At 35.1% G+C, this 27,012-nt stretch overlaps 1 protein-coding gene across 1 annotated transcript in view; it reads right to left on the bottom strand.

Moving 5' to 3' along the window:
• The window catches only part of LOC138145106 (low-density lipoprotein receptor-related protein 1B-like), a 1,285,961-nt gene that overhangs the window by 229,695 nt on the left and 1,029,254 nt on the right, over window positions 1–27,012 (bottom strand). Inside the window, exon 5 of the mRNA XM_069066764.1 lies at window positions 14,890–15,018. Within this exon, the coding sequence (XP_068922865.1) occupies window positions 14,890–15,018 (129 nt within the window). The remainder of the gene's footprint in view (window positions 1–14,889; window positions 15,019–27,012) is intronic.

Below are 27,012 nucleotides of genomic sequence, written 5' to 3'. Positions count from 1 at the left end.
TCAGAGACAGTGGATAGTTTCCCCAAAGGATACACTATAATACACATTAGATGACTTCAGTCAACAAATGGCTACTTACATCAATATTTGGTGAAATGTAATAAACATTAACCTTCCACTTACAGGAACTCAGAATCCAAAGAAAGTATTCAGGTCCATTCTCAACTCAATGGTCAGAGGCTGAGATGTCATAAACCCACCTAGCAAACTTTTTGATTCATTTAGATGGATACAGGGCAATTTTAGCTTCCCTTTGACAGGAATAGTAAATATTCTCCCCTAAGAAATTTCTGAGGGTCTACAGCAGAGTGCTAAAGGACTGAACGAGGAGAATGGGGATGTCCCTTGTTATAAATATTAGGTTAGCTAATGCTTCATTTTGTGATATGTGATTAGAAAAAATACTTGAGGGGAGTAAGCTCTAGAAATACGGTAAATGGCAGCTAATGAGATTCATGGAATGCACCATTTAGGTGTGGTAAAGAAATATTTGTATGTATGTCCTAAAAAGATATTAAGTGCTTAAATGGAACTTCTGAGGGCCTATAAGAGAGGAAGGGATACAAAAGAAGGGGGCTTAAGAGAAAGATGGAGGTGCTGAAGGAATGTAACCAATCAACCTGCAGAATAAACATTACACATGTGTCATAAACATTTATATCCTCCTTATTATCATTTTGTAAAAGGACACAATGAAAGCCTGCTCTCTTTACCAACTTCTTCCACCCTCTTTTCCTCCCCCTCCAAAAAAAGGAAAAAACAAAAAAACTTAGCATTCAATTCTGATGCCTAGAAAGAAGATCGAACTTAATGGGATTTTATATTGATGGATAAACCAAATATAGGGCAAGAGGGTGTGTTTGTAAAAGGATACATTTCCTCCATTTAGAGGAGAAAATCGGGGCCTATAGTAAGAAAGCAATTACTTTCCACTGAAGGAATACTGAAAAAAAAAGTTTGTAAAAGAGGAATCAGAATTCCTATTATTTATTTATTACATGTAAATTCTGTAAGCCTGTGTTACAGGAAAGAAAATCAGTGTGAAATTAGAAGTGAGAATGAAGTATGTTAGCGACTTGAAAAGAAAAGTAACGTAAACATCTCTGGGAAGGAGAAGAGCAGCAGAATGTGAGACAATATGAAGATTAATCTGTGAAAACCTAAGAGTAGATTAGAGAAAAGAAAGTACTACTAAATATTGTGAAGTGGAGAATGAACTAGATATAAAATATTAGTGGGGGGAGGCAATTTTAAAAGAAAAAAATGAATACATTATTCAAATAAGATAACAAATTATGGATAAAGCTAAATTAATTAAACTTTAAAATGTGGACTAAGATATTGTCAGATAAGGTGAAGAAGACATAAGGTCCACATCAGCACAAAACTAATCTCTCTTTAAAATATAAAATGAAAAACATTCATAATCCAATGGGATTGCCCCTACATTTTGTTTAGCACTTTTTGTGTGTTTGTGCATGTCTATGTAAAGCATCTCTTAGGAAACTACATAAAATTTTACTTTTTTGTTTGTTTGTTTTGGAGGGCAATCGGGGCTAAGTGACTTGCCCAAAGTCATACAGCTAGTTTTTGCATTGTGTCTGAATCAGGAAATGAACTCAGGTCCTCCTGACTCCAGGGCTGGTGCTCTATTCATTGTGCCACCTAGCTTCCCCTACATAAAAAATTTTAAAAGCGAAGAAGTACTAAGCCATACCTCCAGAAAGAATATCATACCTCGGTTCATAAATTATGAGGAAGAGGAAGCAGCTAGGTGCTATTAGTACATGGAATGCTGGATTTGGAGTTGAGGACCCAAGTTCAAAGGCTTCTTCTGATAATTATTATCTGTGTAACCATGGGTAAATAATGTGGTCTCTGTCAGTTTCCACTGAGCTCTAAATCTGTGACACTATGATAATAGCTAATGTTCATAAAGTTAACCTTTTTAGATTTGTACTGTCCTCTAACCATTATAGTTCATTCCTTTCCAAAACCCTACCCTGGATTATCATACCCCTTTTCTGCTCCTCCTGTTGTGGTGTTGCTGAAAATTATTTTATATTCTCTTATTGGCAAATAGGGTTGATGAGAAGTATAGGGTTTTGCGGAGTTTTTTGTTTGTTTTTGCTTTGTTTTTCCAGTTGGAGGCAGAACCCAGGAGGCAACTTTTACTTTGGTCTGAGAGAGCCTGGCATACTCTTCCCATGATATTTCATTAGCTCTTTCCAACTGGGAGAAACTACACTTCTCATCAATCACCTAGCTAATAAGGGACTATCTGTCTGTCTATCTATCTATCTATCTATCTATCTATCTATCTATCTATCTATCATACTGACTGAATTCAGCAAAACGTTATCTTACATCAAGTATGCCCTTGCTGGATGCATGTTGTTGTTGTTCAGTCCTTCAGTTGTGTCTGACACACTCTTGGGGTTTTCTTGGCAAAGATACTGGAGTGTTTTCCCATTCCCTTCCCCAATGGCTTAAGGCAAACAAAGGTTAAATGACTTGCCTAGGGTCACACAGCTAGTAAATATCTGAGGTCATATTTGAACTCACTTCTGCCTGATTCCAGATTCAGTACTCTATCCACTTGACCACCTGCCTGTGTCATTGTTACACCAATTCTTTTATCCTTCCCTCATATTATCAATTCCATAGTCTAATATAAACTTCATCTCTCTTCAAGGCACCTAAATCTACCCCAAACCCTTCTCAGCAGAAGGCCACACTTCATACATAACTAAAAAATATTTAGACAATTTTCTGGCAGGTCCCCTTTCCCCCTACAATTCTGTAATTCACCTACTTTGTTCCAGTGTCATGAAAAACGGATAGTCCTCCTTTCTGATACCAACCTCTCTACTTGTGCCCTTTATCCCTTCTTCCACCATAGCTTGTCTTTTCATTCTCCCCTTTCTAGTTTTCTAATCTACTGGATCCTTCCTAACTGCCTTTACATATGCCCAGAACTGACACATTCTTGTAAAACCTTAGGTTGCCACTGTTATTCCCTTGAGCTATCATGGTTTTATCTTTCTCCTAAACTTCATAGACAAACCCTTAGACAAAGTTGTTTATACTCATTGAGTTCACTTTCTCACCTCCCTCTCTTGCCTCAACCCTTATAATCTGGATTCTGTCATCACCACTTGATTTAAGTTATTGTCTTTAAAATCAATAATTATCTCTTTATTGCTAAATCTAATGGGCTCTTCCCAGTGATCATTCTTAGCCTCTCTGCAGGACTGACACTGTTGTCCGTGCCCTTCCTCATGGGTATATTCTCCTCCCTGGATTTTTGTGCCATCTCTTAGTTCTCCTTCTACCAACAGATTGATCTGTCTATCTCCTTTGCAGAATAACATCTCAACTTCTTACTATGTATGCATCACAGAGCTCTGTCATGAGCCCCCTTTTCTCACTTTTGTTGTTTTTGTTCAGTCATTCAATCATGTCTGTCTCTTTGTGACCCAATGGACCACAGCATGCCAGACCCTTCTATCCTCCACTATCTCTAGAATTCTGTCCAAGTTCATATTCATTGTTTCCATGTAGCTATTTATTATTTCATTCTCTGCCATCCCATTTTTGTTTTGCATTCAATCTTTTGGTCTTTGCATTCAATCTTTGCATTCAATCATTAGGGTCTTTTTCAAAGAATTCCATCTTTCCATCATGTGGCCAAAGTATTTAAGTTTCAGCTTCAGAATTTGACCTTCTAGGGAATAGCCTGAATTAATTTATTTAAGTATTAACTGATTTCATCTCCTTGTTATTTAAGGGAATCTCAAGAGTCTTCACCAGCAGCACAATTCAAAAGAATCAATTTTACAATGCTCTTCTTTCCTTATAATCCAACTCTCATAGCCATACATTGCTACTAGAAAAATTAGCTCTTTAAATATATGGTTCTTTGCTGGCAAGGTGATGTCTCTGTTTTTTAGTATGTTGTCCAGATTTGAATCTTTGAGGACTTGCCACACTTTGTTGTGATTCACATAGTCAAAGGTTTTAGAGCAGTCAATGAAGCAAAAGTAAATGTTTTTTTCTGGAACTCTCTTGATTCTTCCATATTCCAGGAAATGTTGGCAATCTGGTATCTAGTTCTTCTATCTGAAAAGTAGAATGCTTTTCTGGTAATTCTTGGTTCACATATTGCTGAAGCCTAGCTTGCAGAATCTTAAGCATAACCTTGGTGGCGTATGAAATGAATACAATTGTTGGATAACTTAAACATCCCTTAGCATTGACCTTCTTTAGTATTGGAATAGAAACTGATCTTTTCCAATCCAGTGGCCCCTGTTAGGTTTTTCTAAATTTCCTGGCATATTGAGTGCAGCACTTTAACAGTATCATCTTTCAGGACTTTTAAATAGCACGGGTGGAATTCCATCACCTCCACTAGTCTTATTGTTAGCAATGCTTCCTAAGGTACACTTGACTTCATTCTCCCACATGCCTGGCTCTAGATCAGTAACTATTATCGGTGATGAAAAAATCTTTCTTGTATAGTTCTTCTGTATATCCTTGATGCCTCTTCTTAATTTCTTTTGCTTCTGCTAAATCCCTACTTTTTTTCCCCTTTATCATGCCAAGTTTTTTGCATGAAATATTTCCTTGATATCTCTAAATTCCTTGAAAAGATCTTTTATCTTTCTCATTCTATTGTTTTCTTCCACTTCTTTGCATGCTTATTTAAGAAAACATTTTTATCTCTTCTCTATTTTCTGGAATTCTGCATTAAATTGAGTATATCTTTCTATTTCTTCTTTCCTCTTTCCTTTCCTTCTTTCCTTAGCTATTTGTACAGACTCACCAGACAGTCATTTTGCTTTCTTGCTCTTGTTTTACTTTGGGATGTTTTTTTGGTGCCTCCTGTACAATATTGAGAACCTCCATTGTTTTTCAGGCTCTCTATCTATCATATCTAGTCACTTAAATCTATTAATCACCTCCATTTCATATTAATAAGGGATGATATTTGGGTCATACCTATATTTTCTGATTATTTTTCCCTACTTTGTTCAATCCGGGTCTGAATTTTGCAATAAGAAGCTCATGATCTAAGCCACAGTTAGCTCTAGTTCTTGTTTTAACTGACTGCATAGGGTTTCTCTCCCTTTGGCTCCAAATATATATAATCAATCTGATTTCCCTATTGACCATCTGATGATGTTCATAACATTTAGTGATCTTATCAGTTCCGAGGAATTCAACTATCTTCATTATTTCAGATGACTCTAATATCTACATATCCAGACTTCATTTTCTCTCTGAGTTCCTTTTCTGTATCTCCAATAACTTGCTATCTATCTCCACTTTGATTTTCTGTATGCATCTCCAAGTCAACATATTCAAAATGGTGTTGTTGTTTAGTCACTTAGTTTTCTCAAACTCTTTGTGACCCCATGTAACATATTATCCATGAGGTATTCTTGGCAAAGATACTGGAGTGGTTTGTCATTTTATTCCCCAGTGGGATAAGGCAAACAAAAGTTAAATGATTTGCCTGGGATCACACAGCTGGTAAGTTTCTGAAGCTAGATTTAAACTTAATTCTTCCTGACTCCAGATCCAGCAATCTATCCATTGACCAAGCTGCCTTTATACAAAATAGAATTTATTTTTGTCCCCACCTAAATCCATATTCCCCCTACTCACTTATGTCTGACAATGGTATCACTATTCTTTTAATCACCTAGGTTTGCAATCTAGGGCCCCCTCCTACTACATACCCTCTTCCATCTAATTATTCTTTTCTATCCAATGAGTTAAGTCGTTTGATTCTACCTCCACAACATCTCTCAAATCCTTCTCTTTTCCACTTACACTGCTGCCACTGTCATTAAAACCCTAGACACCTTTTGCCTAGACAATTGTAATATCCTCTTAATCTCCTTGCCACCACTCTCTCCCCCTCTCCAGTATATTCTCACACTGATGCAAAATTGATCACGGTAAAGTACAGATCTGATCATGCCACGCCCCTGCTCAACAAGGTTCAGTGGTTCCCTAATACTCTAAGATAAAATATGTTTCTATCACATGTATAAATATCTTCACAATCTAGCTCCAATTTACCTTTTAATAGTCAATAAACATTATTTTCCCAGTTCTAGTCCAGTAACCCTACTTATTGTTCTTTGTACCCTTCTTTCCACATCCTGCCTTTGTTCCCTTGCATAGGCTGACCACACATCTGGAAGGCTCTCCACTAATGTTTGTAGCAACTATTAGCTTCCTAAAAGGCTTAGCCTAAGCACCACTTTGAAAAAAGGGTCCTTTCTTAAGTCTCACAATTGTGGATGTTCCCCACTGCCAACTGAAATTACTTGTTATTTATTTAGTGTTTATTTATTTATGTGTATGCTGTTTTCTAGCCTTAGTATAATGTAGGCTCCTTAAGAACAAAGGTTTTCATTTTTTTCTTTGTATGCTAGCAACTATTTCAATGTTTGGCATATGGATTGGCCTGTGGCATATATTAAGAACAACAACAATATTAATAACTAGCATTTATATAGCATGTATTATGTTCCAGCGAGTGTGTTACAACTTTAGAATTACTATCTCATTGGATCCTAACAACAACCCAGGAATATATTTACTATGTTTATCTCCATTTTAACATATGAAGAAACTGAGGCAGAAGTTAATTGACTAGTCCAGAGTTACACATCATCTGAGGTTGGATTTGAACTTAAATTCACCTTTTTGCCCATTTGGTGCTCTACCCAATTAGATACCTACTATAGTAGTAGTTTATAAATATGTAAATGTGGTGGTGGGTTAATAGTAGTAATGGTTTAAAAATGTTTGTTGAGTATTTTAAAATTTACTAATAATGCCTTTAAAGTTTGTAAAATACTTTATGTACATTCTCCCCATTAGATCTCATTTTTACAAATAAATGTTGATACTGTTAAAATATAGAATGAAAATCAAAATGTGGATCAAATGTAGAAACATGAAAATGCACTAAACAATTGCAGGTCAGCAAAATAATTGTGCATTCAGGAAGGTCATAGCATTGGAAGGTCACCTAGTCCAATTATGTCTATATAAATCAGCACCATTTTTATTAACATAATGTTTGAGTGCTGAGTTGTTGATTAGATTGGTGAACAGATGATCTAAGCTATTGATTAAGATGGATGGGATGTAGTTTTGATATTCTGACAGTATAATGATCCAATAAGCATTCAGAAGAATGATAGATCTCAAGGAAGTAGAATCACATACACACACATGTGCACATATTATATTTACACACACACACACCTGGAAAATATATGAACTATAGGAAAGAAATAGCAAAACCATCTTTGTAAATCAGATCAAAATTTAAATGGTTGCTTCAATTTGGAGGATATTTCTGATGAAATAAATAAAAAGCTAAAAACTTGGTTAAAATGGCATCACTTTTCCATGGGGAGGCAACTCTGATGATTAAATGGACATTATTATTTTCTTTTTAAGATAAGGCTTCTTGAAATGTTATACAAACTGAAGTAGTTTAATCCCTGGTTAGCAAAGTGGGAGATTTCTGCCAAATGTAATGACTCTTGCAAAAACATTTTATTTTGTTTTATATCAGTCATTTTCAGATATACTAACCTCCCACAACCAAATGAACTTTCCTTTGCTACAAAGAAAAACAGAAGCAAATTCAATCAATATAATGACTGTGCTTGAAAGTGTTTATACCTATACCCCACTCCATAGCACTTTCCCTCTTTACTAAGAAGAGGGAAGTGAAATTTCATTGTTTCTAAAGGAAGCTCATTTCCTTGAGTTTCTTGTTTGTCCTATTTATAAGGCAAATGTGTGTGTGTGTGTATGTATGTATTCCTTTATAATAGTTGTAAAAGGGATAACAAGCCATTTTATAAGAATATTTTTTGACTATCCCTAAAAATGATTACAACAGTTTAAACTAAGTTAATGAAAGAGAAACTTAAAATATCTTTGATTAGAAATAAAATTAATGGATGAAAACATAATTATTAATGTAATTACAGTAAATTCATAACACAGGTACCCAAATAGAATATACTGATTCAAATTCTTGTTATGGATTAAATACCAAAAGTTACAGAAAGCTCAATGATACAGTCAATATGCATCATTGTGGACATCTTTCTGATTGTACTTATTAGGAATTATTTTATTTTCAGAGGAGCTCTTTATCCCTAATCTTCAATACAGACATTTTCAATGCCACAAATTTACATTTCTGAGTTTAAGATACAGCAGATGTTTGATCCTATGAGAATTTCCTCTAGTTAAAATTTTGTAAATAAATAAATTCCTGTTTGTTAACCTGAATGTTTGAGTAAGAAAAGGAAAAAGTCATAACAGAGTTTATTTTTATAAAAAAGTTACCACTTCAATTTATGAATACTAGGATTGAAAAGAAGTTCCTCCTCTTAGCTACAAGTAAATCCTCCTGCCCCCCCCACCTTATGTGCAGAGATATCATTTTATATTTAGAAAGCCAGAAATTCCAAGAGCACACGGTTAGCAAAGTTGCTTAACTACTACTCCAGGAAGCATCATATAAACTCAACTTTTACACATTTAGTTAAACTTTTCAGAGTTACTCTGAATATTTCTTCATCTTGAAAACCTGGACCAAATGTTAGAATTGGTACAGATCCTTCACTCTACTGTATGGAAGGTATCTAGAAAGTAAACAATGAAAACTGAAGCTATAGAAATATAATAATATGGAAACAAACAGTCAGTAATATACTATAATCATTATCCTTTCAAGATAAAAATAATTTCAGGGCAGTGTGAAAACTAGGAACAAGTAGCAAAAAGTGGTACCTGAACTTCACCCCAATTATTCAGAGGCATCGTTCTAGCGCTTTCCAAATATATTTATTAAGAATTGGAAATATTTTAAGGAGACTCACTAACAAATATTCTTCCAAATATGCTTAATTCATTGATAGTTCTGAGATTCCCAGAAGAATATTTTCTACAAAGGTTGATGCCAATACACTCTAAACTATTTATTCCCAACCTTTAAGCTTTCTTACTGGAAATTTAAATTTTACTTGTGCTTACAATCTTGGTGAGACAAAGGAATAGAAAATAATAATTTTGCTATTCTTTTTCTGGACTAAATAACATAATGCATCTTTTCCACTTTTAATTTCTCTGAATTTAAGTGAGTTTCTTTTCTCTGTCTAATTTTTTTATTAGACTTGGCCAATTTTAAGATAAGGAAAGGAAGTTAATTTCAGAATGTGGTGATAAGACTTATTTCTCCTCCTGAATCAGAACACTTAATTAGGATGGCTCTGTGGCTTCATTACTAAATAAATAAATAAATGCTATGCCCAAAATTCTGTAACTATCTGCTACTTTTAAAAAACAAAACAAATATTACTGATCATCCAACTCCTAGCACATAATTGCATCATTGATGAGCATTCAAAGATAGTGTTTCCTTTTTAGATTTTAGTTAAGATGAAATAAAGAAAATGGGCATACATTCTTTTCCAGTCTAATATTTTCATTTTGTTCCTGGTATTTTCTTATAATACAGAACAATAAAAATAAAGTTTTGCAACATATTGGTTTCTTTTTCTCTGCCACCAATGCATACAACCAATTTTCAGATGAAAAACCTTTAAAAATGTCAGGTACTGGTCAAGGAATGGCATGTGTTATCAATGGCCTTATATCAATCCATTGGAATCCTCATTGGGGTTTTCATCATGGGAAGGATAGGTCAGAACAGGGCTCCTTAAGAATAAGAGGATTCTGAGTACCAGGCATAGCAGAGGGGACAGACATAGCAGTTATGGTGATCACACAATAGGGGGGTGTGGAGAAGGAGCACAGTAAGTGTGCTATTAAAACTCATGTAAAAGGAGACAAGGCATGTATTGGAGTTCTCTGGGTCTTCTCTTGCTGTTCTCCTTTCTTGTTTCATGATTGCTGAAAGAAGATTTAAACTTGGATGAACTCCAGGAAGAAAGCCTAGAAAAGTTTTGCAAGGTCATTTGGGAGAGAATTCAGAATAGTAAAGTACTGGTAGGACCACTCCTGGACAAAATGAAAGACACAAAATATATCTTTTGTCTTCTTCAATCTCCCCTTTCAGGGTCTTATAATGTTACTCTTGGTTTTCTTCCTTGCTTCTTCCTCCTTGGTTTATTTTCACCCTGCTGCTAGGTTGCTGGTGTTATATTGATCCCTTTATGGTTGCACAACAAAAGTACTACATGATTTTCCTGAGGCCTGCCTTGTTCAGATAATTCCTGCGACCAAGACCTTACTTTCTTCACTACCTCAGTTGCTTGTGATATTTAAAATTATCCCTTCAACTCATTCATGTCAAGGTATTAAGAATTGGTGAGGTTCATTATGTTAATTTTTGTAGGACACTAATATTTCCTATAAAGGAATTAGATATTTTTAACAAGAGGAAATTCTACATAAGTGGGAGTGGGGAATAGAATTTCAGGTATCAGTGGTAAATTGTGGGTAAGATATTTTTAGACAATAAGTTTTCCTGGTGTCTCTCAAATCACACTGTATAAGTGAGTGTATATTCCACTTATCATCCTCTATCTTCTTCTTATCTTATCATTTATCCTTCTCTTCCTTCTCTATAGTCCTCTATGTCTTTATCAGTAAAAAAAATTGCAAGAATGAAAATTGACCATAGTCCTCTGGGGGCTATGGCCTGAATAAAGTTAAGAAAAGAAAAGAGAGAAGGAGAATGAGGAGAAGAAAGAGATGAAGGAGAAAAAGAAGAAGAAAGAAAGAAAGAAAGAAAGAAAGAAAGAAAGAAAGAAAGAAAGAAAGAAAGAAAGAAAGAAAGAAAGAAAGAAAGAAAGAAAGAAAGAAAGAAAGAAAGAAGGAAGGAAGGAAGGAAGGAAGGAAGGAAGGAAGGAAGGAAGGAAGGAAGGAAAGAAAGAAAGAAAGAAAGAAAGAAAGAAAGAAAGAAAGAAAGAAAGAAAGAAAGAAAGAAGGAAGGAAGGAAGGAAGGAAGGAAAGAAAGAAAGAAAGAAAGAAAGAAAGAAAGAAAGAAAGAAAGAAAGAAAGAAAGAAAGAAAGAAAGAAAGAAAGAAAAAAAGAAAGAAAGAAAGAAAGAAAGAGAAAGAAAGAAAGGAGGAAGGAAAGAAGAAAGGAGGAAAAAAAGAAAGAATGGAGGAAGGAAAGGAAGGAAGGAAGGAAGGAAGGAAGGAAGAAAGAAAAAGAGAAAAGAAAGAAAGAAAGATGACAACAACAATGACAGTGGCAGTTTGCAACCTACAAAACATAGGAGCTTGGTAGTTTTATTTTTAGCTTAAGATACATGTGTCCTAAAACCATAACTACCAATGGCAAAAATGATAATATGAAAAGATGTGGAGACCTCAAGAGTTTAATGGGTTCCATTTTTCCACTGGTTAAGTCATTTTATTGTGGGAAGGGTCATTCTTTTCTTCTAGTGCATTCCATTTCTAGTGATGACTGAAACCCATCATTTCCAGGTACTTAGTGTATTTAAACCACAGAGTAGCAAATGCCCTAGTAATGTTAGAGAATGAATATTTTCTCTAAGTCCCTGTTTAACTCTCAGTACCCAAGAAAATTAAAATCAAATCAATCTGTTTTTTTCTTCTTCTTGGGCTTGACCTGCTAGCACTGTACAATAAAGGAAAGCAGGTAGGATGTGTCATTCCAACTTTAAGCCTTTGCATAAAATAACTCTTAGCCTAGGCAACTTTAAATTCAACTCAGTTTTTTCTGTTACAATCACCATATTTCTGAAAAGAAATTAGAAAAAAAAAAGCTTTCATATTTCAGGGTTGAGAAGTAATTAATTAAATCTGTATATAAAAATGCAAAAATATACAGGGACATGCCCTAGGTACCTATAGTTGTTTTGACAGTTATTTTAACATTCCATTTTCAAAATGACAAGTCCTAACATTTAATTCCAAAATTGCTGGCATCTAAATCATGTGTCTCAATTCCAATGTAATGAACACTTTGCTATAGTACTTTGAAAATGACATTATATGTTCCTGTATTTTTCCTCCCACATAGCACTATTTAAGTATATATATTTGAAACTAATTTTATTTTTTTCATCTACATGACAGACATTCTTTATTTAGAAATTATTCATTTACTTATGTATTGGGAACTCATCGATTTCCACATTCAGGACAGGCTTATAGTGGAGGAGATAGCTGGCTTTTTTGGGTGATTTGAAAAAATCTTTCCAGTCTAACAATATTTCATCCCCTTCCTACCATCCATAACTTTGTAAGGATCTTCTCCACACTTGCATATTTTAATTAGGAAGTGGAACACATGAACTTTCTAATACTTTACCAAATATTAGTCTCTCTGGATCTCACTAATTGCCAAGTCACCAAGAACATTCCTTCTGAAGTTCACAGATTAATACAGTTGGAAATTGAGGTCATCAAGTCCAACTGATACTTCAATGAGAAACCCTTCCACATCTCAGATGAGTGGTCATTCAGAGCTTGAAGATCTTAAATGATTCCCAATGCAGATTATTTCATTTGTGATTGCAATATTTATTAGGAAATATGGCTTTGCATCAAATCTAAATTCAATTCAACAAGGATTTAAAAGTAACTTAAATCTGTCTCTCTGAGACTTCCAACCTCAGTTTCTATTTCTAGCCTCTGGGTTCAACTGGAACAAATGACATGGCACATGACAGCCCTTCTTTTAAAGATAGCTATCTTGTCCTACTTAAAACTTCAATTCTCTGAGCTAACTATACATAGTCCTTAAATTAGCTTTCCTATGGCAATGTCTCCAATTCCCTCACCATGGGAGTTGGTACTTCTCAAGACTCTAGAATGTAACAATAGCATACCAAAAATGTGGTGCCCAGAATTTAATACAGTACTTAAGATGTGGGCCAACCAAAGCAGGGTAAAGTAGTATTATTTATTTTATACCTGTACTAAGGTCTTCTTAATATAGTCTAAGATTTCTGCTGGAAGAGTGCTAGATCATGGTGGGATTTGGGGTTATGGTAGGATTTTGCCTTTTTTTTTTAGAGGGGGTGATTGTTGTTGTTTATCATGTTTATCCTGACTCAATTTAAGCTTGTAGCCTAGTAACATACCCATAATCTCCTTTATAAGAACTATTAAATAGTAATTTTCATCCTGTTTATGTTCAGTTAATGATCAAACACGAGATAATTCTGAAATCTAGTGAAGTGCTTTGATAGATATTCTAGATCAATAACCCTCTTAAGAAGAAAGATAAGGATTTACAGTTTCACCAATCTCATCATTCTCTCTCTCTCTCTCTCTCTCTCTCTCTCTCTCTCTCTCTCTCTCTCTCTCTCTCTCTCTCATGCAATCATGATCAACAAAAATGAAATATTTAAGCAAATACTCAGATAACAGTTACCAATGTCATAATCCCATGTCCATACTTCCACATATGAATTCTTAATAAAACCTCTTTTGTCAAGACACAAAGTAGTTTGCCCCCATAGATTTATAGAAAAAAAATTGGTTAAGCTGTTCATTTTGTTCTTCCTGTCAGGTACCAGTTTGTAGGTCTTAATAGACTTTTGAAAGTTAACCATATTTAACCAATTAAGCATTTCTCTTAAGCTCCCAACCTCAGCACACTTCACATGGTAACTATGTATTTTGTAACTCCATTGTCCAAAGTTGCATTCAAGCTAGTGACCTAAGGGGGAAAAGGTTTGTATATTCCATTGTCAATTCCAAAGTTACAGGATCTCCTGGGTTCTACATTACATTACCATCTACCATCTAACTACTATAAGACTCTCTCATTTACAAGTGGCAACCTTATGGAGTGGAGAGGAAGTACCTCAGTATGTGGAGTTTATCGGATTATATAGGATCTTTGTATATCCACAGCAATATTGTGTGAATCAATAGAATCCACAAAGGATGACTGTTTTCCTCCTTTAGTCCATCAATATTTTAAATCTGAAATCTCAGTGGAAGAAAAACCAAAACAAGAACATAACACACTCTAACCTAATTTCCTCAAGGTTTTGCCTAAAAGTATAACTTCCCTAAGCTGCTTTTACAACTCCAAGGAGAAAAAAGGGAAAAAAAATACAAATTCTTCTCATATAACTTCATAGATAATTTAAAAAATAAATACATTTTGTGGAAAGGAGAATTGTAGCATCAGTGGGTGAAATGTTTAGCTTAATCTAGATGCAGAAAAGAAAATCCCATCTCATGCTTAATTTACTAATTGCTAATGATAGAGGAAAAAAACCTCATTAATTAACCAATACAAAATAATATGAAAATGCATGAAATGAAATCAGACTGCAGGGACATTAGAAGAAGCCAGATAGAATCTCGTGTATAATATTCCAAGCAATTACCTCAGGCTAACTACCCTTAAAACATAGACAATAGGCAATTGTTATCAACCTACTGTAGGATAAATCCAACAATATTCATTGATAGACCAGAGTTGGAAAAGCTCCATATAAAAATACCATAACATCAAGCTCTATCCCTTAAGAGAGAGGAAAGAGATATGGAATATGAAATGTACAAACTAAATGGCAGTGATTCCTTTTCCCCTCTACAATAGTCTTACCTGAAATAAATTGCTCACATCAATTAATCTCTATCTTTTGAACTGTTTCTTGCTAATCAGAAACCTTCCTTAACTGAAGGAGTTTTATAATGATCACTGACAATTGAAAGAGCTGTCCTTGGTTTCCAATTATGGATCAGTGCATTAAAGTGAAAGAAAATCTATCCCTACTCGGTACATATGACTCTAACTCATTTATCAGGGAAAGAAACAGAATGGAAGGAAACAAAAAAAAATTAAGGTTTCTGAAGGACATGAAAGATTTCAACTTACCATTTTTGGCCTTGCAAGATTTGTTGTCAAGTTGCATTAGGTACCCTTCCACGCAGCTACAAACATATGACCCATATGTATTTATGCAGGTTTGGCTGCAAGTCCCATACACAGCACATTCATCTTGATCTAAAAGGAAAATTGGCATCATTTCTAAACAGCTACATTCATGTAGAGTTCTTTTCTCCTAAAGGTGACCATATTTTTATCAAACTTTGGAAATATTCTTTTCTATTAAGAGGCGAAAGTCAACCCCAAAAAGACATACCAAAACCACATTAAAGAAAAAAGTCATCTGCTTTACATGGTTATTTTAATTTAATAGGAAGGTTATACTTAACCTTGAATGGTTCCTCTATAAAAGACTGATTCTATGATTGGGAAGGGGACCCTAGTGACTGGTAATCCTTGGACATTTTTTTGCAAATATAGAGAATAAAACTACATAGCCAAAATTTGCCTCAAGAAGTTATTAAAAATAAAATAACATCAAGCACCCAAAAGGACATATGGCTGTATGATGAAAAGCTAGAAAGGATTTTTGAAATAATTTCATCCAATAATTATTACAGATGAAGAAACTGAGGTTTATAGAGGTGAAGGAACACAGCTTTAAGTACCAAAGTTGGAATTTTCATGCAAATATTCTAATTCAAAAGTCAGTCTTCCCTCTATGATATCATTCTACTTCAAATGTAAAAGTGTTCTGACTGCCTTTTGAGTGTGGATGTTGCCTTATTTTATTTCTATTTAATGTCTTCTATCCTTTCCTCCTCTGATAGTTCAAAGATTACATATAGGATGTATTAATAGATTTTATACACACATATGCATATATATGTGTATAAATACACACATATAGAAGCATATACACATAAATACATATGTACATACATATATTTTATATATATATAAACACTTGGGGAGCTTCATTTGATCCTCATAATAATTTCATTGAACTAAGTGATATTAATTTTAGTTTTCCCATTTTACAGATGAGGAAAGTGAGATTTAGATGGGATAAGTGACTTGTCCAACATTATGTGACTAATTAGTGACAGAGTTAGCACTCAGACCCAGACCATCTGACTTCATGGTCTCATAGAATCATTGAGGAATTTGAATAGTAGTCTTCATTTTTGTGATAACTTATTATTTTTAAAAAGTAACCAACTTTTCATCATTTGATACCATGTCATTCAGAAAACTCTTGCTTTATGTCAGTTTGAATAAATTTTTTTTTCTGACTGAGAATTATTCAACAGATTACTTACTGATGGAAGTTTTATGATATTGCTCTTTGGCATATTTTAAAATATTTTATACTTTGAGCTGTTATATGCTAAATGTGAAGTTGCTTAAACATGAGGCTAGCAATACCTTCTGGACACTGAAATTAATAGTAATAATAAAAATAACAATACAGAACACACATCTATTTAGTGAGAAAGATTTAAAATTTATAAGACTATTTTACTAAAGATTTTAAAATATCTATTAAGCAAGTCTCAAAAGTTACATATATATATATATGTATATATAAGTTATAGTTCTATTGTAGCCTTAAATAAATTTTCTTTTCTAATTGAAGTACTATAAACTCGAAGAGAATTTCAAACACTTTCTTCTTCAAAGTCAAGACTTCCTTTTTCTAGATATAAATGTAAATTAAGAAATATATTTTTGCTTATCTGAATTATTTTGAAGTTATTTTTTAAAAGTTTAGTCTATTTTCAAATTTGATTTTATTGTGTTAGAATTCTGTAATTTTTAAAGAGAAAAGGCCCCTTATAGGCCATCAAATCCAACCATTTCATTTTCCAAGTGGGAAAGCAAACTAAATTTTAGATAAATGAAGTCACTTGTACAAGGTCACACAGGTTTAACTTGAACCCAGGTCCTCTAACTTAAAATTCAGTGTTATTTCTACTTTTTATTGTTGTTGTTCAAGTCATTTCAGTTATGTCCTATTCTTTTTTGGGGGGTAAGGGGAAAAGGCAAGGCAATTGGGGTTGAGTGACTTGTCCCAGGTCACATTGCTAGTTAAGTATCAAGAGACTGAGGCCAGATTTGAATTCAGGTCCTCCTGACTTCATGACCAGTGCTCTATTCACTGCTCCATCTAGCTGCCCCATGTACTACTCTTTATGACCTCATTTGGGGTTTTCTTGGCAGAGGTATCAGAGTGCTTTTCCATTTCTTTCCCCAGTTCATTTTTACAGATGAGGAAACAAGGACAGAGTTAAGTGACTTGACCAGCGTGACATAGCTGGTAAGTGTCTGAGACCAGATTTGAACTCAGGAAGATGAGTCTTGCTTACTCCAGATTCAGCACTCTATATACCCTGTCACTTAGCTATACTACTGTGCCAGATACTTAATAAATAACTGTTGACTAACTAGATATACAGATAGAACTATCTCCACCTTTAAAATGTATTCCCAAGCATTTATTTCTTCATAGTCTTGTGCTTGGTAGCTGTATAAAGAAAATAAAATATTGAGCATATACTTCATAAGATAAGGGTTCCTAACTTAGAGTATATGTACCCCTATGGGGTAAAAGAAGCTTGTCTCAGGGTATGGGGAATATCTGCTAAATAATTATATTAGGGATAAGGATAAGGACTTAAAATTCATTTTAATTGGCATAGGCAGTTGTGAGCTAAGGAAACTTCCTCCATCATTTCAGGACAGGGCTTTCTTTACAACTTAAAGTCATTGAAATCAGCTAGAGCACTTATTTAAGATTACATAATTAGAACATGTCTGAAGTAAGGTTTGAACCCAGATTTTCTTGGCTTCAAGTATGGCTCTCTAGCCACTATGCCAGGCTGACTCTCAAATAGTCATATTATCCAATTTAAATGAGCTGATCTTTTTGTTGCATTTCTTATGTGCAAATGCATAGCAAATGCTAGAATTTACTCCCTTTCATTTTCAATAGAAGGAACAAGAAAATTTATTGAAAGGAGTTCAAGAACCAAAATGGAGAGTCCCTGCTCTAAGAGTCCTAATTGATGATAGACAATAATGATGAAGCAAAGTACATAAAGGACAAACAACCAAAGTGAATTTGGACAGTAAAACATTTAAGTTATGCTCAGGTCATAACAGTATCTTGGTAATGATGATTATCATAAGAAAAATGGCAGAAAATATATCATCCAGGGCTCAAGACAGGAAAAGAAGAGTGAGATATAACAAATGAACATATCTAGTGTTGCACTGGTACCCAGAAAATATCAAAAGCACAAGAACAAAGTCTCTTGTACCAGCACATTGAATGAACTCTGTAGGGGATTTATAGAAAGGCATGGACAAGATAGTTAGAATTTGAGAAAGTGTAATTGGGCTGCAATCATCACTACTAGAATTTCACATCAGTAGTAAGCACTTAACAAATAAGTATGGATTGATTGATCAATACCACCATGGTTCCATTGAGATACTTGAGGATTATTAGTCAAAGATGAGTAATTGTTTTTTGGGGTAGAGGACAAATGTAAGTGATTAATGAAGGTGGGATTGTACAGACTGGAGGGGGAAGCATAGTTGAAAAGAGGAGTTAATCTTTCATACTTCCAGCTCCTTCTATGGTGGCATGTATTGATCTCTATTTCAGAGATACTTCAGTCTTCATTTGATTGGTTCCTTCCTCAACTCTTCTGAAGTGGTTCTGCCATCTTATATACCAAAATTTATTATATCTTTTCCTATGTTGTCTTAGCCAAAACTCATTGCTGTCACTTTGACAGGTTGCCCCTTAATCATCTTCCAAACTGCATGCATCCATAATTTAAAATACTGCTATTTCTTTTCCAGGAGCACAGGGGAATGAATGAGTGAGTGACATGACTCTAGGATTCACATGATTTTCCAGTCACCCTGCTGGGAATTGTTAAGAAATGTAGCTTGTCTCCATTGTCTTCATGATTGTACATTAAGGTTGACATTAAATCCTAAGCTGAGTCTTTGTCTATGTCTAAAGATTGAGTCAATTCAGTCTAAGCAATCAAAGCAGTTATTTGTGAATGCAGACATCATACAGAAATTGATTTATTTCTTTTATCTACTTAACTAATTCATCTAAGAGCAGTTATTAAATCCATATTATATGTTAGGGATTATGCTAAACACTGGGGACACAAAGACAAAAGTGAAATTCAATCAAACTGTTTACAATCAAATAGGGGAGACAACAAGTTCCCAAAGATTTTTGTATTGCCAAATTCTTCCCTTTGTAGCTAAACTCCTTGGAAAGGTCAGCAACATTAGATGTCACCACATTTTTTTCTCTCAGTCTCTTTATAACCCATTACAATTGGGCTTACATTCCATGGAAACTCTTCTCACCAAAGTTATTAACTCTTAGTTGCCAAATCCAATGGTCTTTTCTCAATCATTCTCCTTCACCTCTGTTGATCATCCTCTTCTTGATACTCTCTTCTCTTTAAGTTTTCATGAGATCACTCTCTCCTGGTTCTCCCCTTTTCTATCTGACCACTCCTCCATTTCCTTTGCTGCATCTTCCTCCAGTTTATACCACTAACTTTGGGTATCCCAAAGGACTCTATCTTGGGCCATCTTCTCTTCTCCATCTACACCCTTGTTGATTAGCTCCCATTAATTCAATGATCATATATCTATATCCAAACCCTAACTTCTCTGCTGACTTCCAATCTCACATATCTAACTCCTATCAGACATCTTGAACTGGATGTCGTGTAGACATCTTAAACAGAACATATTCATAACTATAACTCTTTCTTTCTTCTTCATCACTATCTTCCAGTTTCCTCAACCTTAGAGCACTTGGATAAAATATAAAATCCTTTTTGGCATTCAAAGCCCTTTATAAACTAATACCGCACTCACTTGAAATTTCTAATTTTCACACCTTACCTCCCCTCCCCCTACACCTATTCTTTGATCTAGTGACACAAGCTTTGTTATTGTTCCTCAAAGTAGACACTCCAGTTCCAACTCGGAGCACTTTTCTTGACTATTGCCCATGCACTGAATTCTCTCCTTCCTCATCTCCACCTTCTGACTTTCCTGGCTTCCTTCAATTCCTAGATAAAATTCCACCCTTTATAGGAAAGTCTTTCCAAATTACTCAATTCTACAGTCTTCCCTCTGTTGATTATTTGAAATTTATGCTGTATGTTGTTTGTATATAGTTGTTTGCATTTTGTCTTTCCTATTATTCCCATAGGTCAGAGAGTGTTATTTGCCTTCCTTTATATTCCCAGCATTAGCACAATACATGACATATAGTAGGCAATTAACATTTATTGACAGATTGATATAAGCATCTCAGTACAGGCAGTGTGTAAAAACTACTACATGTGTGTATGTGTGTGTGTGTAAAAAGTAGTTGGGTAGTGACCAAGGAAGGCTCCATGAAGAAGATAGTTTTCAAGCTTAATCTTGAAGATAAGAGTGGGAAGGGAATAAAAATTTCCTATAGGCAGTGGTATATGAGTTATGTTGTTATTGAACTGAATGTCAGAATACTAAGCTCAAATTTCTATCTCAGATATCCACTAGTTATGATATTTGCCCCAGAGACTCAATTTCTACTTCTATAAAAGAGAATAATAATGATTCTACTGTCTATCTTGTAGGGCTGCTTTGAGATAAATAATTGTCATACTATATAAATGTGAGTTCATGTTATTTAGCAGACATTTTCGTTCATCTACAGGTTAGACTGGATGATATCTGAGGTTCTTTAACTGAGATTCTGTGACAATATTAACTGGGCATGGATATTCAGCATTCCAGTTGTCTATAAATGTACTATGATTGGATAATATGGTGTGACAGAATAAAAAGTAAATGAGATTTCAATTATATAGACATCTTTTGTCTAGACATAAAGATTTGATAGTTCCACTGTAGTCTGCCCTGGTCAGATCAACATTTTAGGAAGGACATTAATGATTTATATCATTCCAAAGAAAGGAAACAAGAATTGTCAAAACATTAGAAACTATGCCATTCAAGAGTGGAATAGAGGGGCAGCTAGGTGAGGCAGCAAATAGAGCCTGGCTCTGGAGCCAGCAGGACCTGACTTCAAATCTGGCCTCAGATACATGACACACTTACTAGTGGTGTGACCTTGGGCAAGTCACTTAACCCCAATTGCCTTGCCTTCCCCCCCTCCAAAATAATTTAAAAAGAATGGAATTGAACTAGAGACATTTAGACTGTGAAAGAGAAGATTGAGAAAATGAAAAAAAGTCTTCATATATTTGAAGAGTCATCATGTAAAAGAGGAAATAGACATTTTATCCATAGATTTAGTATACATGCCTTAGACCAAGGATTGTAATTTTGAGTGAAATAGATTACAGTTCAACATGAGGAAACATTCATAACAATTAGAGCTATAAAGAATGAACAGGCTATCTTAAGAGAGTGGATTTGTCATCTTTAGTGATATTCAAATAGGTAGTGAATGACTACTTCTCTGGAGTATTATAAATGGTACCTAGGTTTTGATCTGGAAAAAAAAGTTACCTGTGTGATCCAATTCTGGGTCACCATAATTTTTCAAAACCCATATCTCCTGACTCCATGGCCAGTGTTTTTTCTACTGCTCTATAATGTGTTTGCTTGTTTGACAAAAGGAGAAGACTGTCAGGTGCACTAAACTTCAATGTAACATTTCTTTGCAAAGGGAGTTAACTGTCATACAATCACATTTTACATGTATATGTATCGTATATGTAATTATTTCAATTTATGTTCTTAAGACTATTTCATAAGTCTGGACAAACAACTTGCTTTAGTACCATCATACATTGCAGGTGGACCACAGACTCAAACATTTTCAGTACATTTAAGCGAATTTAACAAGACTCGCTTTTGAAATTTTTGTTGCTGATGTTGTTTCCATGTAGGTAAATGGTCAAAAACATGTTGAGAAAATGAATTTGCTGAGGCAGGTTAAGAACAGTCACTGACACTGGCATTTAAATCAATACAAAGTAGTCCTTTTACTACTGTTTGGTATCTGAAATAATTTCATATGATAAAGCCCTATACTCCTGTAATGCAATGCCAAGCAAAGGCAACTTCCCAAGGTTCAGAATTCCAGCATAGGTGCTCTCCATTTTATCCAGTGACAAATTAAGAACAGAGGGAATCAAAATATGACATCATTCAAAATATAGCATTTACTAAGTGTGATTCAATAATCTCCAAGTACTACCTGATTTAATCAAGTACTACCCCACCCCAGGACATTACATTCATTTAATCAATTACAAAGTCCCTGTACTAAATACTACTCCACCCCTAGGCTGTACCTTCATTTAGTCCATCACAAAGCCCCTCTTCTCAAATGTAGATTAGTTTCCAATCATAAGTAAAGTACATTCATTTGTTCAATCATAGAATACAAAAAGGTCAAAAGTTCCCCACCCCTGGATCACAATTGAATCTACCCCAGAGTTACAACAAGTTCAAGCACAGCACTTAATACCCAAATGGAGGTCTTTTCTTCATCTGGACACAAGGCAAGTTCTCAGCAATCTTTGTTCCTGGAGAGACAAAGCTTAGCAAGGCCATAAGATACATTGCCAGTCTCTTCATTAATTCATTCTCTGTCTGCAGAACAGTCCTAGGACCCCTGAAAACATTAGCAAAACCCTCTTCCAGGATTTCTGTAAACATACAACAAGAAAATCCTTCTTCAGGGCTTCTGAACCAACAGCAAGGTTCCAAGTTCTGCAACAACAGCACTGTCCTTCACCAGTGGACAGTATTCACTGTCTGTCTGCAGAACAGTCTCTGGAGCTCTGAACCAACAGCAAGGTTCCAAAACTTATGCAACAACAGCACTGTCTTTCACCAGTGGACAAATCTGGCAAAACAACATCAAAACAGACAGACAAAGTACCAGCATAACAGCCATGTCTCCTCAGTCCTTGGCAGCTCTGGGTGGCAGCTCTCACAGTTCTGGGCAATTCAAAGTGGCCCTCAATAATGCTCTCAGTCTCTCTCTGCCTCCAAAAGGGTGCTGCTTCCAAAAAATTCTTCTGCCTCTCTTTTGTGTCTCTCCAAATCTAGTCACCAGCTCCTCCCAGTCCAGCCCTCTCTTTTCATGTCAACAAGTCCATCCCATAAGTGGGATTAACAAGCTCTGGGTTTTAACACCAAAAACCAAGCCAATACAGGGGGATCTTTATATTCCATTACTATTACAACTCCTAACAAAACTACAAGTCCTTTGGAAGAAAGGATGTTTTCCTCTTCTTTCATATTATCTTACTTCTCAGCTCTCTCCCACACCCCTTCACCTAACTTATTTTTTCTTCAGGTAGGATACTCGTGTAATTAATTTGGAGCATCCTGTCCAATTTCTCTGTGCCAAAATGTGGAGAGAGATTCGTGCAATCTAGAATGGATACTGATATTGGAGTTAAACTTGTAGAAAATACATCTTCAATTTACAAATTATTGTGATCTTTGAAGAATTAGATCACTCAAGAAATGAGTAAATTGGCAAGACCAAAATACTGGTGGCAAACTTTATCTCTTTGCTGAGTCCTTACAACAACTTCTTCTTCTACCTCTTACTGACATAGGAAAACATCAATTCTTGAAGCCTATGCCAGTAGAACGCAAATTGTGCAAAGTTTTGCTGAACTAGACTTTGATTGTGATGCCAGTTGTAGACTGTCTCTACTGTCAAAGACAAGTCTAATTACATACAAAAAGGCTATGCAATGTAAATACATGGAATTTGAATATCATGATTTCTTTAAAAGATCCTAACTTATATAAAATAAAAACTTGCCACAATAAAAAGGCTAAAAAATCCAATAAGTCACATCATCCAGAAAAAAAACCTTATCACTTTGTCAATCAGCGACAAATTTTAAAAATATCTCAAAGAGATAAAAAATCCAACTCTTTTAGAAGCACCTCATAGACATCAAAACTACTAACCTACTTTCTCTTTACCATAAAATCTCAGTGGGAATGTTCTATGCACCCATTCTATATGCATGTGAATAAAACTTCATCATTATCATTCTCTCCTCTTTTGTTCAGAAAGAAAGAGGTGGGCTTTCTCCTTGCCTTCTTCTCATATCCTTGAATGATCCCTTTTTATTTTACTCTTAGATTGGATCATTATGTCTCTTTCTTTCATCATTCATCTCTCTGAATCCACATCTCCATTCCCTATTGCCTATAAATTCAGTCAGCTTCCCTTCTCAATGCCTAAAAAAAGGTACTTTACTATGCCAGTCCCTCAAGCTATTACCTATACCTGTACTTTTCCCACTATTAAAGCCAGGTGCTTAGAAAAGTATGTCAATATGTGCTACCTCCATTCCTACATCTCCTGCTCACTTCACAGTATCATTCAAACTGACTCCCATCCACTCAACTACAACTTCTCTCTCCAATATTACCAACAGTTTTCTATCTGATGAATCTAATGGCCTTTTTCCAGTACTCATTCTTCTTGACTTCTCATAGGTTTTTTTTTTTTTAAGCAATGGGGGTTAAGTAACTTGCTCAAAGTTACACGGCCAGTTATTTCTGGGTGTGGTGCTGAGTGTCTGAGCCCGGGATTCGATCTCCAGGTCATCCCAACACTGGAGCTAGTGCTCTTACTCGCTGAGCCACCTGGCCACCCCTAAGCAATTGGGGTTAAGTAATTTGCTCAAGGTTACACGGACAGGTGTTTCTGGGTGGGTGCTAAGTGTCTGAGCCCGGGATTCGATCTCCAGGTTGTCTTGACACTAGAGCCAGTGCTCCTACTCACTGTGCTACCTGGCTGCCCCCTCATAGTTTTTTTTTTTTAAACACTGTCAACAATTCCCACTTTCTGAACAAGCCCTTTTCCATTGAGTTCCATAATGTTTCTCTGTCTCAGTTTTCTTCCTATCAGATTAATTATTCTTTTTCAGTCTTCTTTGCTATGTCATCATTCTTCTGTCAGTCTCCTTTCAATGTTCCTCGAGGCTCTTCTCTGGACCCTTTTCTCTTCCCTCTCTATATATATTCTCTGCATTTTTGAGTTGATCAGCTTTCATGGGCTCAATGATCATCCCTATGATAGACTCCAAAATGTATATATCTGGTACTAACCTCTCTTTCTTAGATTAATTGATTGTTGGACCTCTCCATCTAAATGCTATCTAGGCATCTTAAGCTCTATATATTTAAAATGGAATTATTCTATTTCTTACAAAAATATTCTCTCTCCAATTTTCTTTCTTTCTGTTATTCTTCAAGGCATTCAGGTTCATGACCTTGGAGTCATCTTTTATTCTTCCTTCTCCCTTCTTCCTATTCAGGTGTTAAATCTTGCCAATCTTACCCTCATAACATCTCATGCTAATATTCCATCTACTCACATATTCCTACTATAATTCAGGCCCTCACCATCTCCCACCTGGACTATTGCAATAGCCTCCTAATTGGAGTCTCTGCCTCCAGTATCATCACTCTCAAAAGCATCTTCCACACAGCTACCAGAATGATATTCTTAAAACAAACATCTAAACTTGTTATTCATTTACTCCAAATTTTCTAATTTTTACTTATTTCTTCCAAGATAAAATTCTAAATCCTTAGTCTAAACTCTGTGGTTTGTTCCTCCAGTTTTATTTCAAGTTGCTCTCTATACATTCTTCATGCTGGTCAAATTTGTCTTTTCGTTGTGCATGCCAGTGTAGCCCTTGCCTCTGTGACTTTACACAGGTGATTCCACAAAACTTTAATGTTCTCCCTATCTTCTGTGTTGTAGAATCCCTAGCTTCCTTTAAAGCACAATTCAGCTATTACTTCCTATATGGAGTGTCTTTCTGAATATCCCAGTAAGTAGTATTTTCTCCCTCTTGAAACCATTTCTCATTACCTTGCTTATGCTTTGTATTCACTTGCAAGTTGTATTTTCCCATCAGAAATGTAAGGTCCTTGAGGGCAAGGACTTTGTAAAAAAACATTTTTTTCTGGTATTACGAGTGCCTAACTTAGTATCTAACACATTAAAGTGATTAATGAAAGCTGTCAAATTGAATTGAATGGAAAGGTATTCTTGAAGAATACATGAGAAGGTAACAGATGGCCTTTCATAGACAATTTTGTAGAATACACCAGATCCCAATGTTTATTCTCACAGACTACAAAAAAAGCATCTTACTTGTTAGAGCAATGAATAATCTTGGGGGATGGCCCTAAACGAGGTGTCTCCTGTGCACGTATTAATATCAGATAAGCTTCTCTGTTCTATAACAATGATGATGATGATGATAGATATTTATCAAGATTTACCAAGTATTTTTCATACATTATTTCACTTAATGCAATCACAGAGTCAATTTATTCAAAGATCTTCTGAATAGCAACATCAAATGAGCTATAAAATAGGGTGAAGTATTCAACAGGTTTTTGTTAGCATAGAAGATGCTCTGGACAAAGTTTAAATAGAGAAAAGATTCTCTGTATATGGTGAGATTCTCAAAATATTTACACTTGGGAATGGCATTGTGATGATTATATGACACTACAGAGACTCTGAAAAGCATAATCACTTAAAAGATGCTGACATAATTATGTGTACAGGAAAAAAATGGATAAAGATTCAATGAATCAATGAGTGAAAACAAAGTTATTAAGTGCTTATTATATGATAGTCACCATACTAAGAACTGGGAAAACAAATGGAAAAGAAAAAAGATGGCTTTTATTCTCAAGGAGTCTAATAATAGAGGAAGCAATAGCAAAAGAAAATTCTGTTTCCTATCTCCCAGATTATGAGATGCAATTAGATGTACAGCAGAGTGAGTTAGACCAGGGGTGGGGAATCTGAGGCCTCAAGGCCACAAGTGGACTTCTAGGTCCTTGGGTGAGACCTTTTGATTGAGCCCAAGTTTTATGGAACAAATTCTTTTATTAAAGGGATTTGTTCTGTGAAGTTTGGATTTAGTCATAGGTACACACTTGAGGACCTAGAGGGCTACATGTGGTCTTGAGGCTATAGGTTCCCCACCCCTGAGTTAGACCATTGAGATATATCTATATTTACAACTATAGAGATAGATAGATAGATAGATAGATAGATAGATAGATAGATAGATAGATAGATAGATA

Source organism: Petaurus breviceps, unplaced genomic scaffold (genome assembly GCF_028583685.1).
Source record: "Petaurus breviceps papuanus isolate PSGF00001 unplaced genomic scaffold, PetGlider_PUasm1.0 90723, whole genome shotgun sequence".
NCBI classification, from domain to species: Eukaryota; Metazoa; Chordata; class Mammalia; order Diprotodontia; family Petauridae; genus Petaurus; species Petaurus breviceps.
The sequence above is the reverse complement of the archived record's forward strand: the minus strand, read 5'-3'. Positions and strand labels throughout refer to the sequence as shown.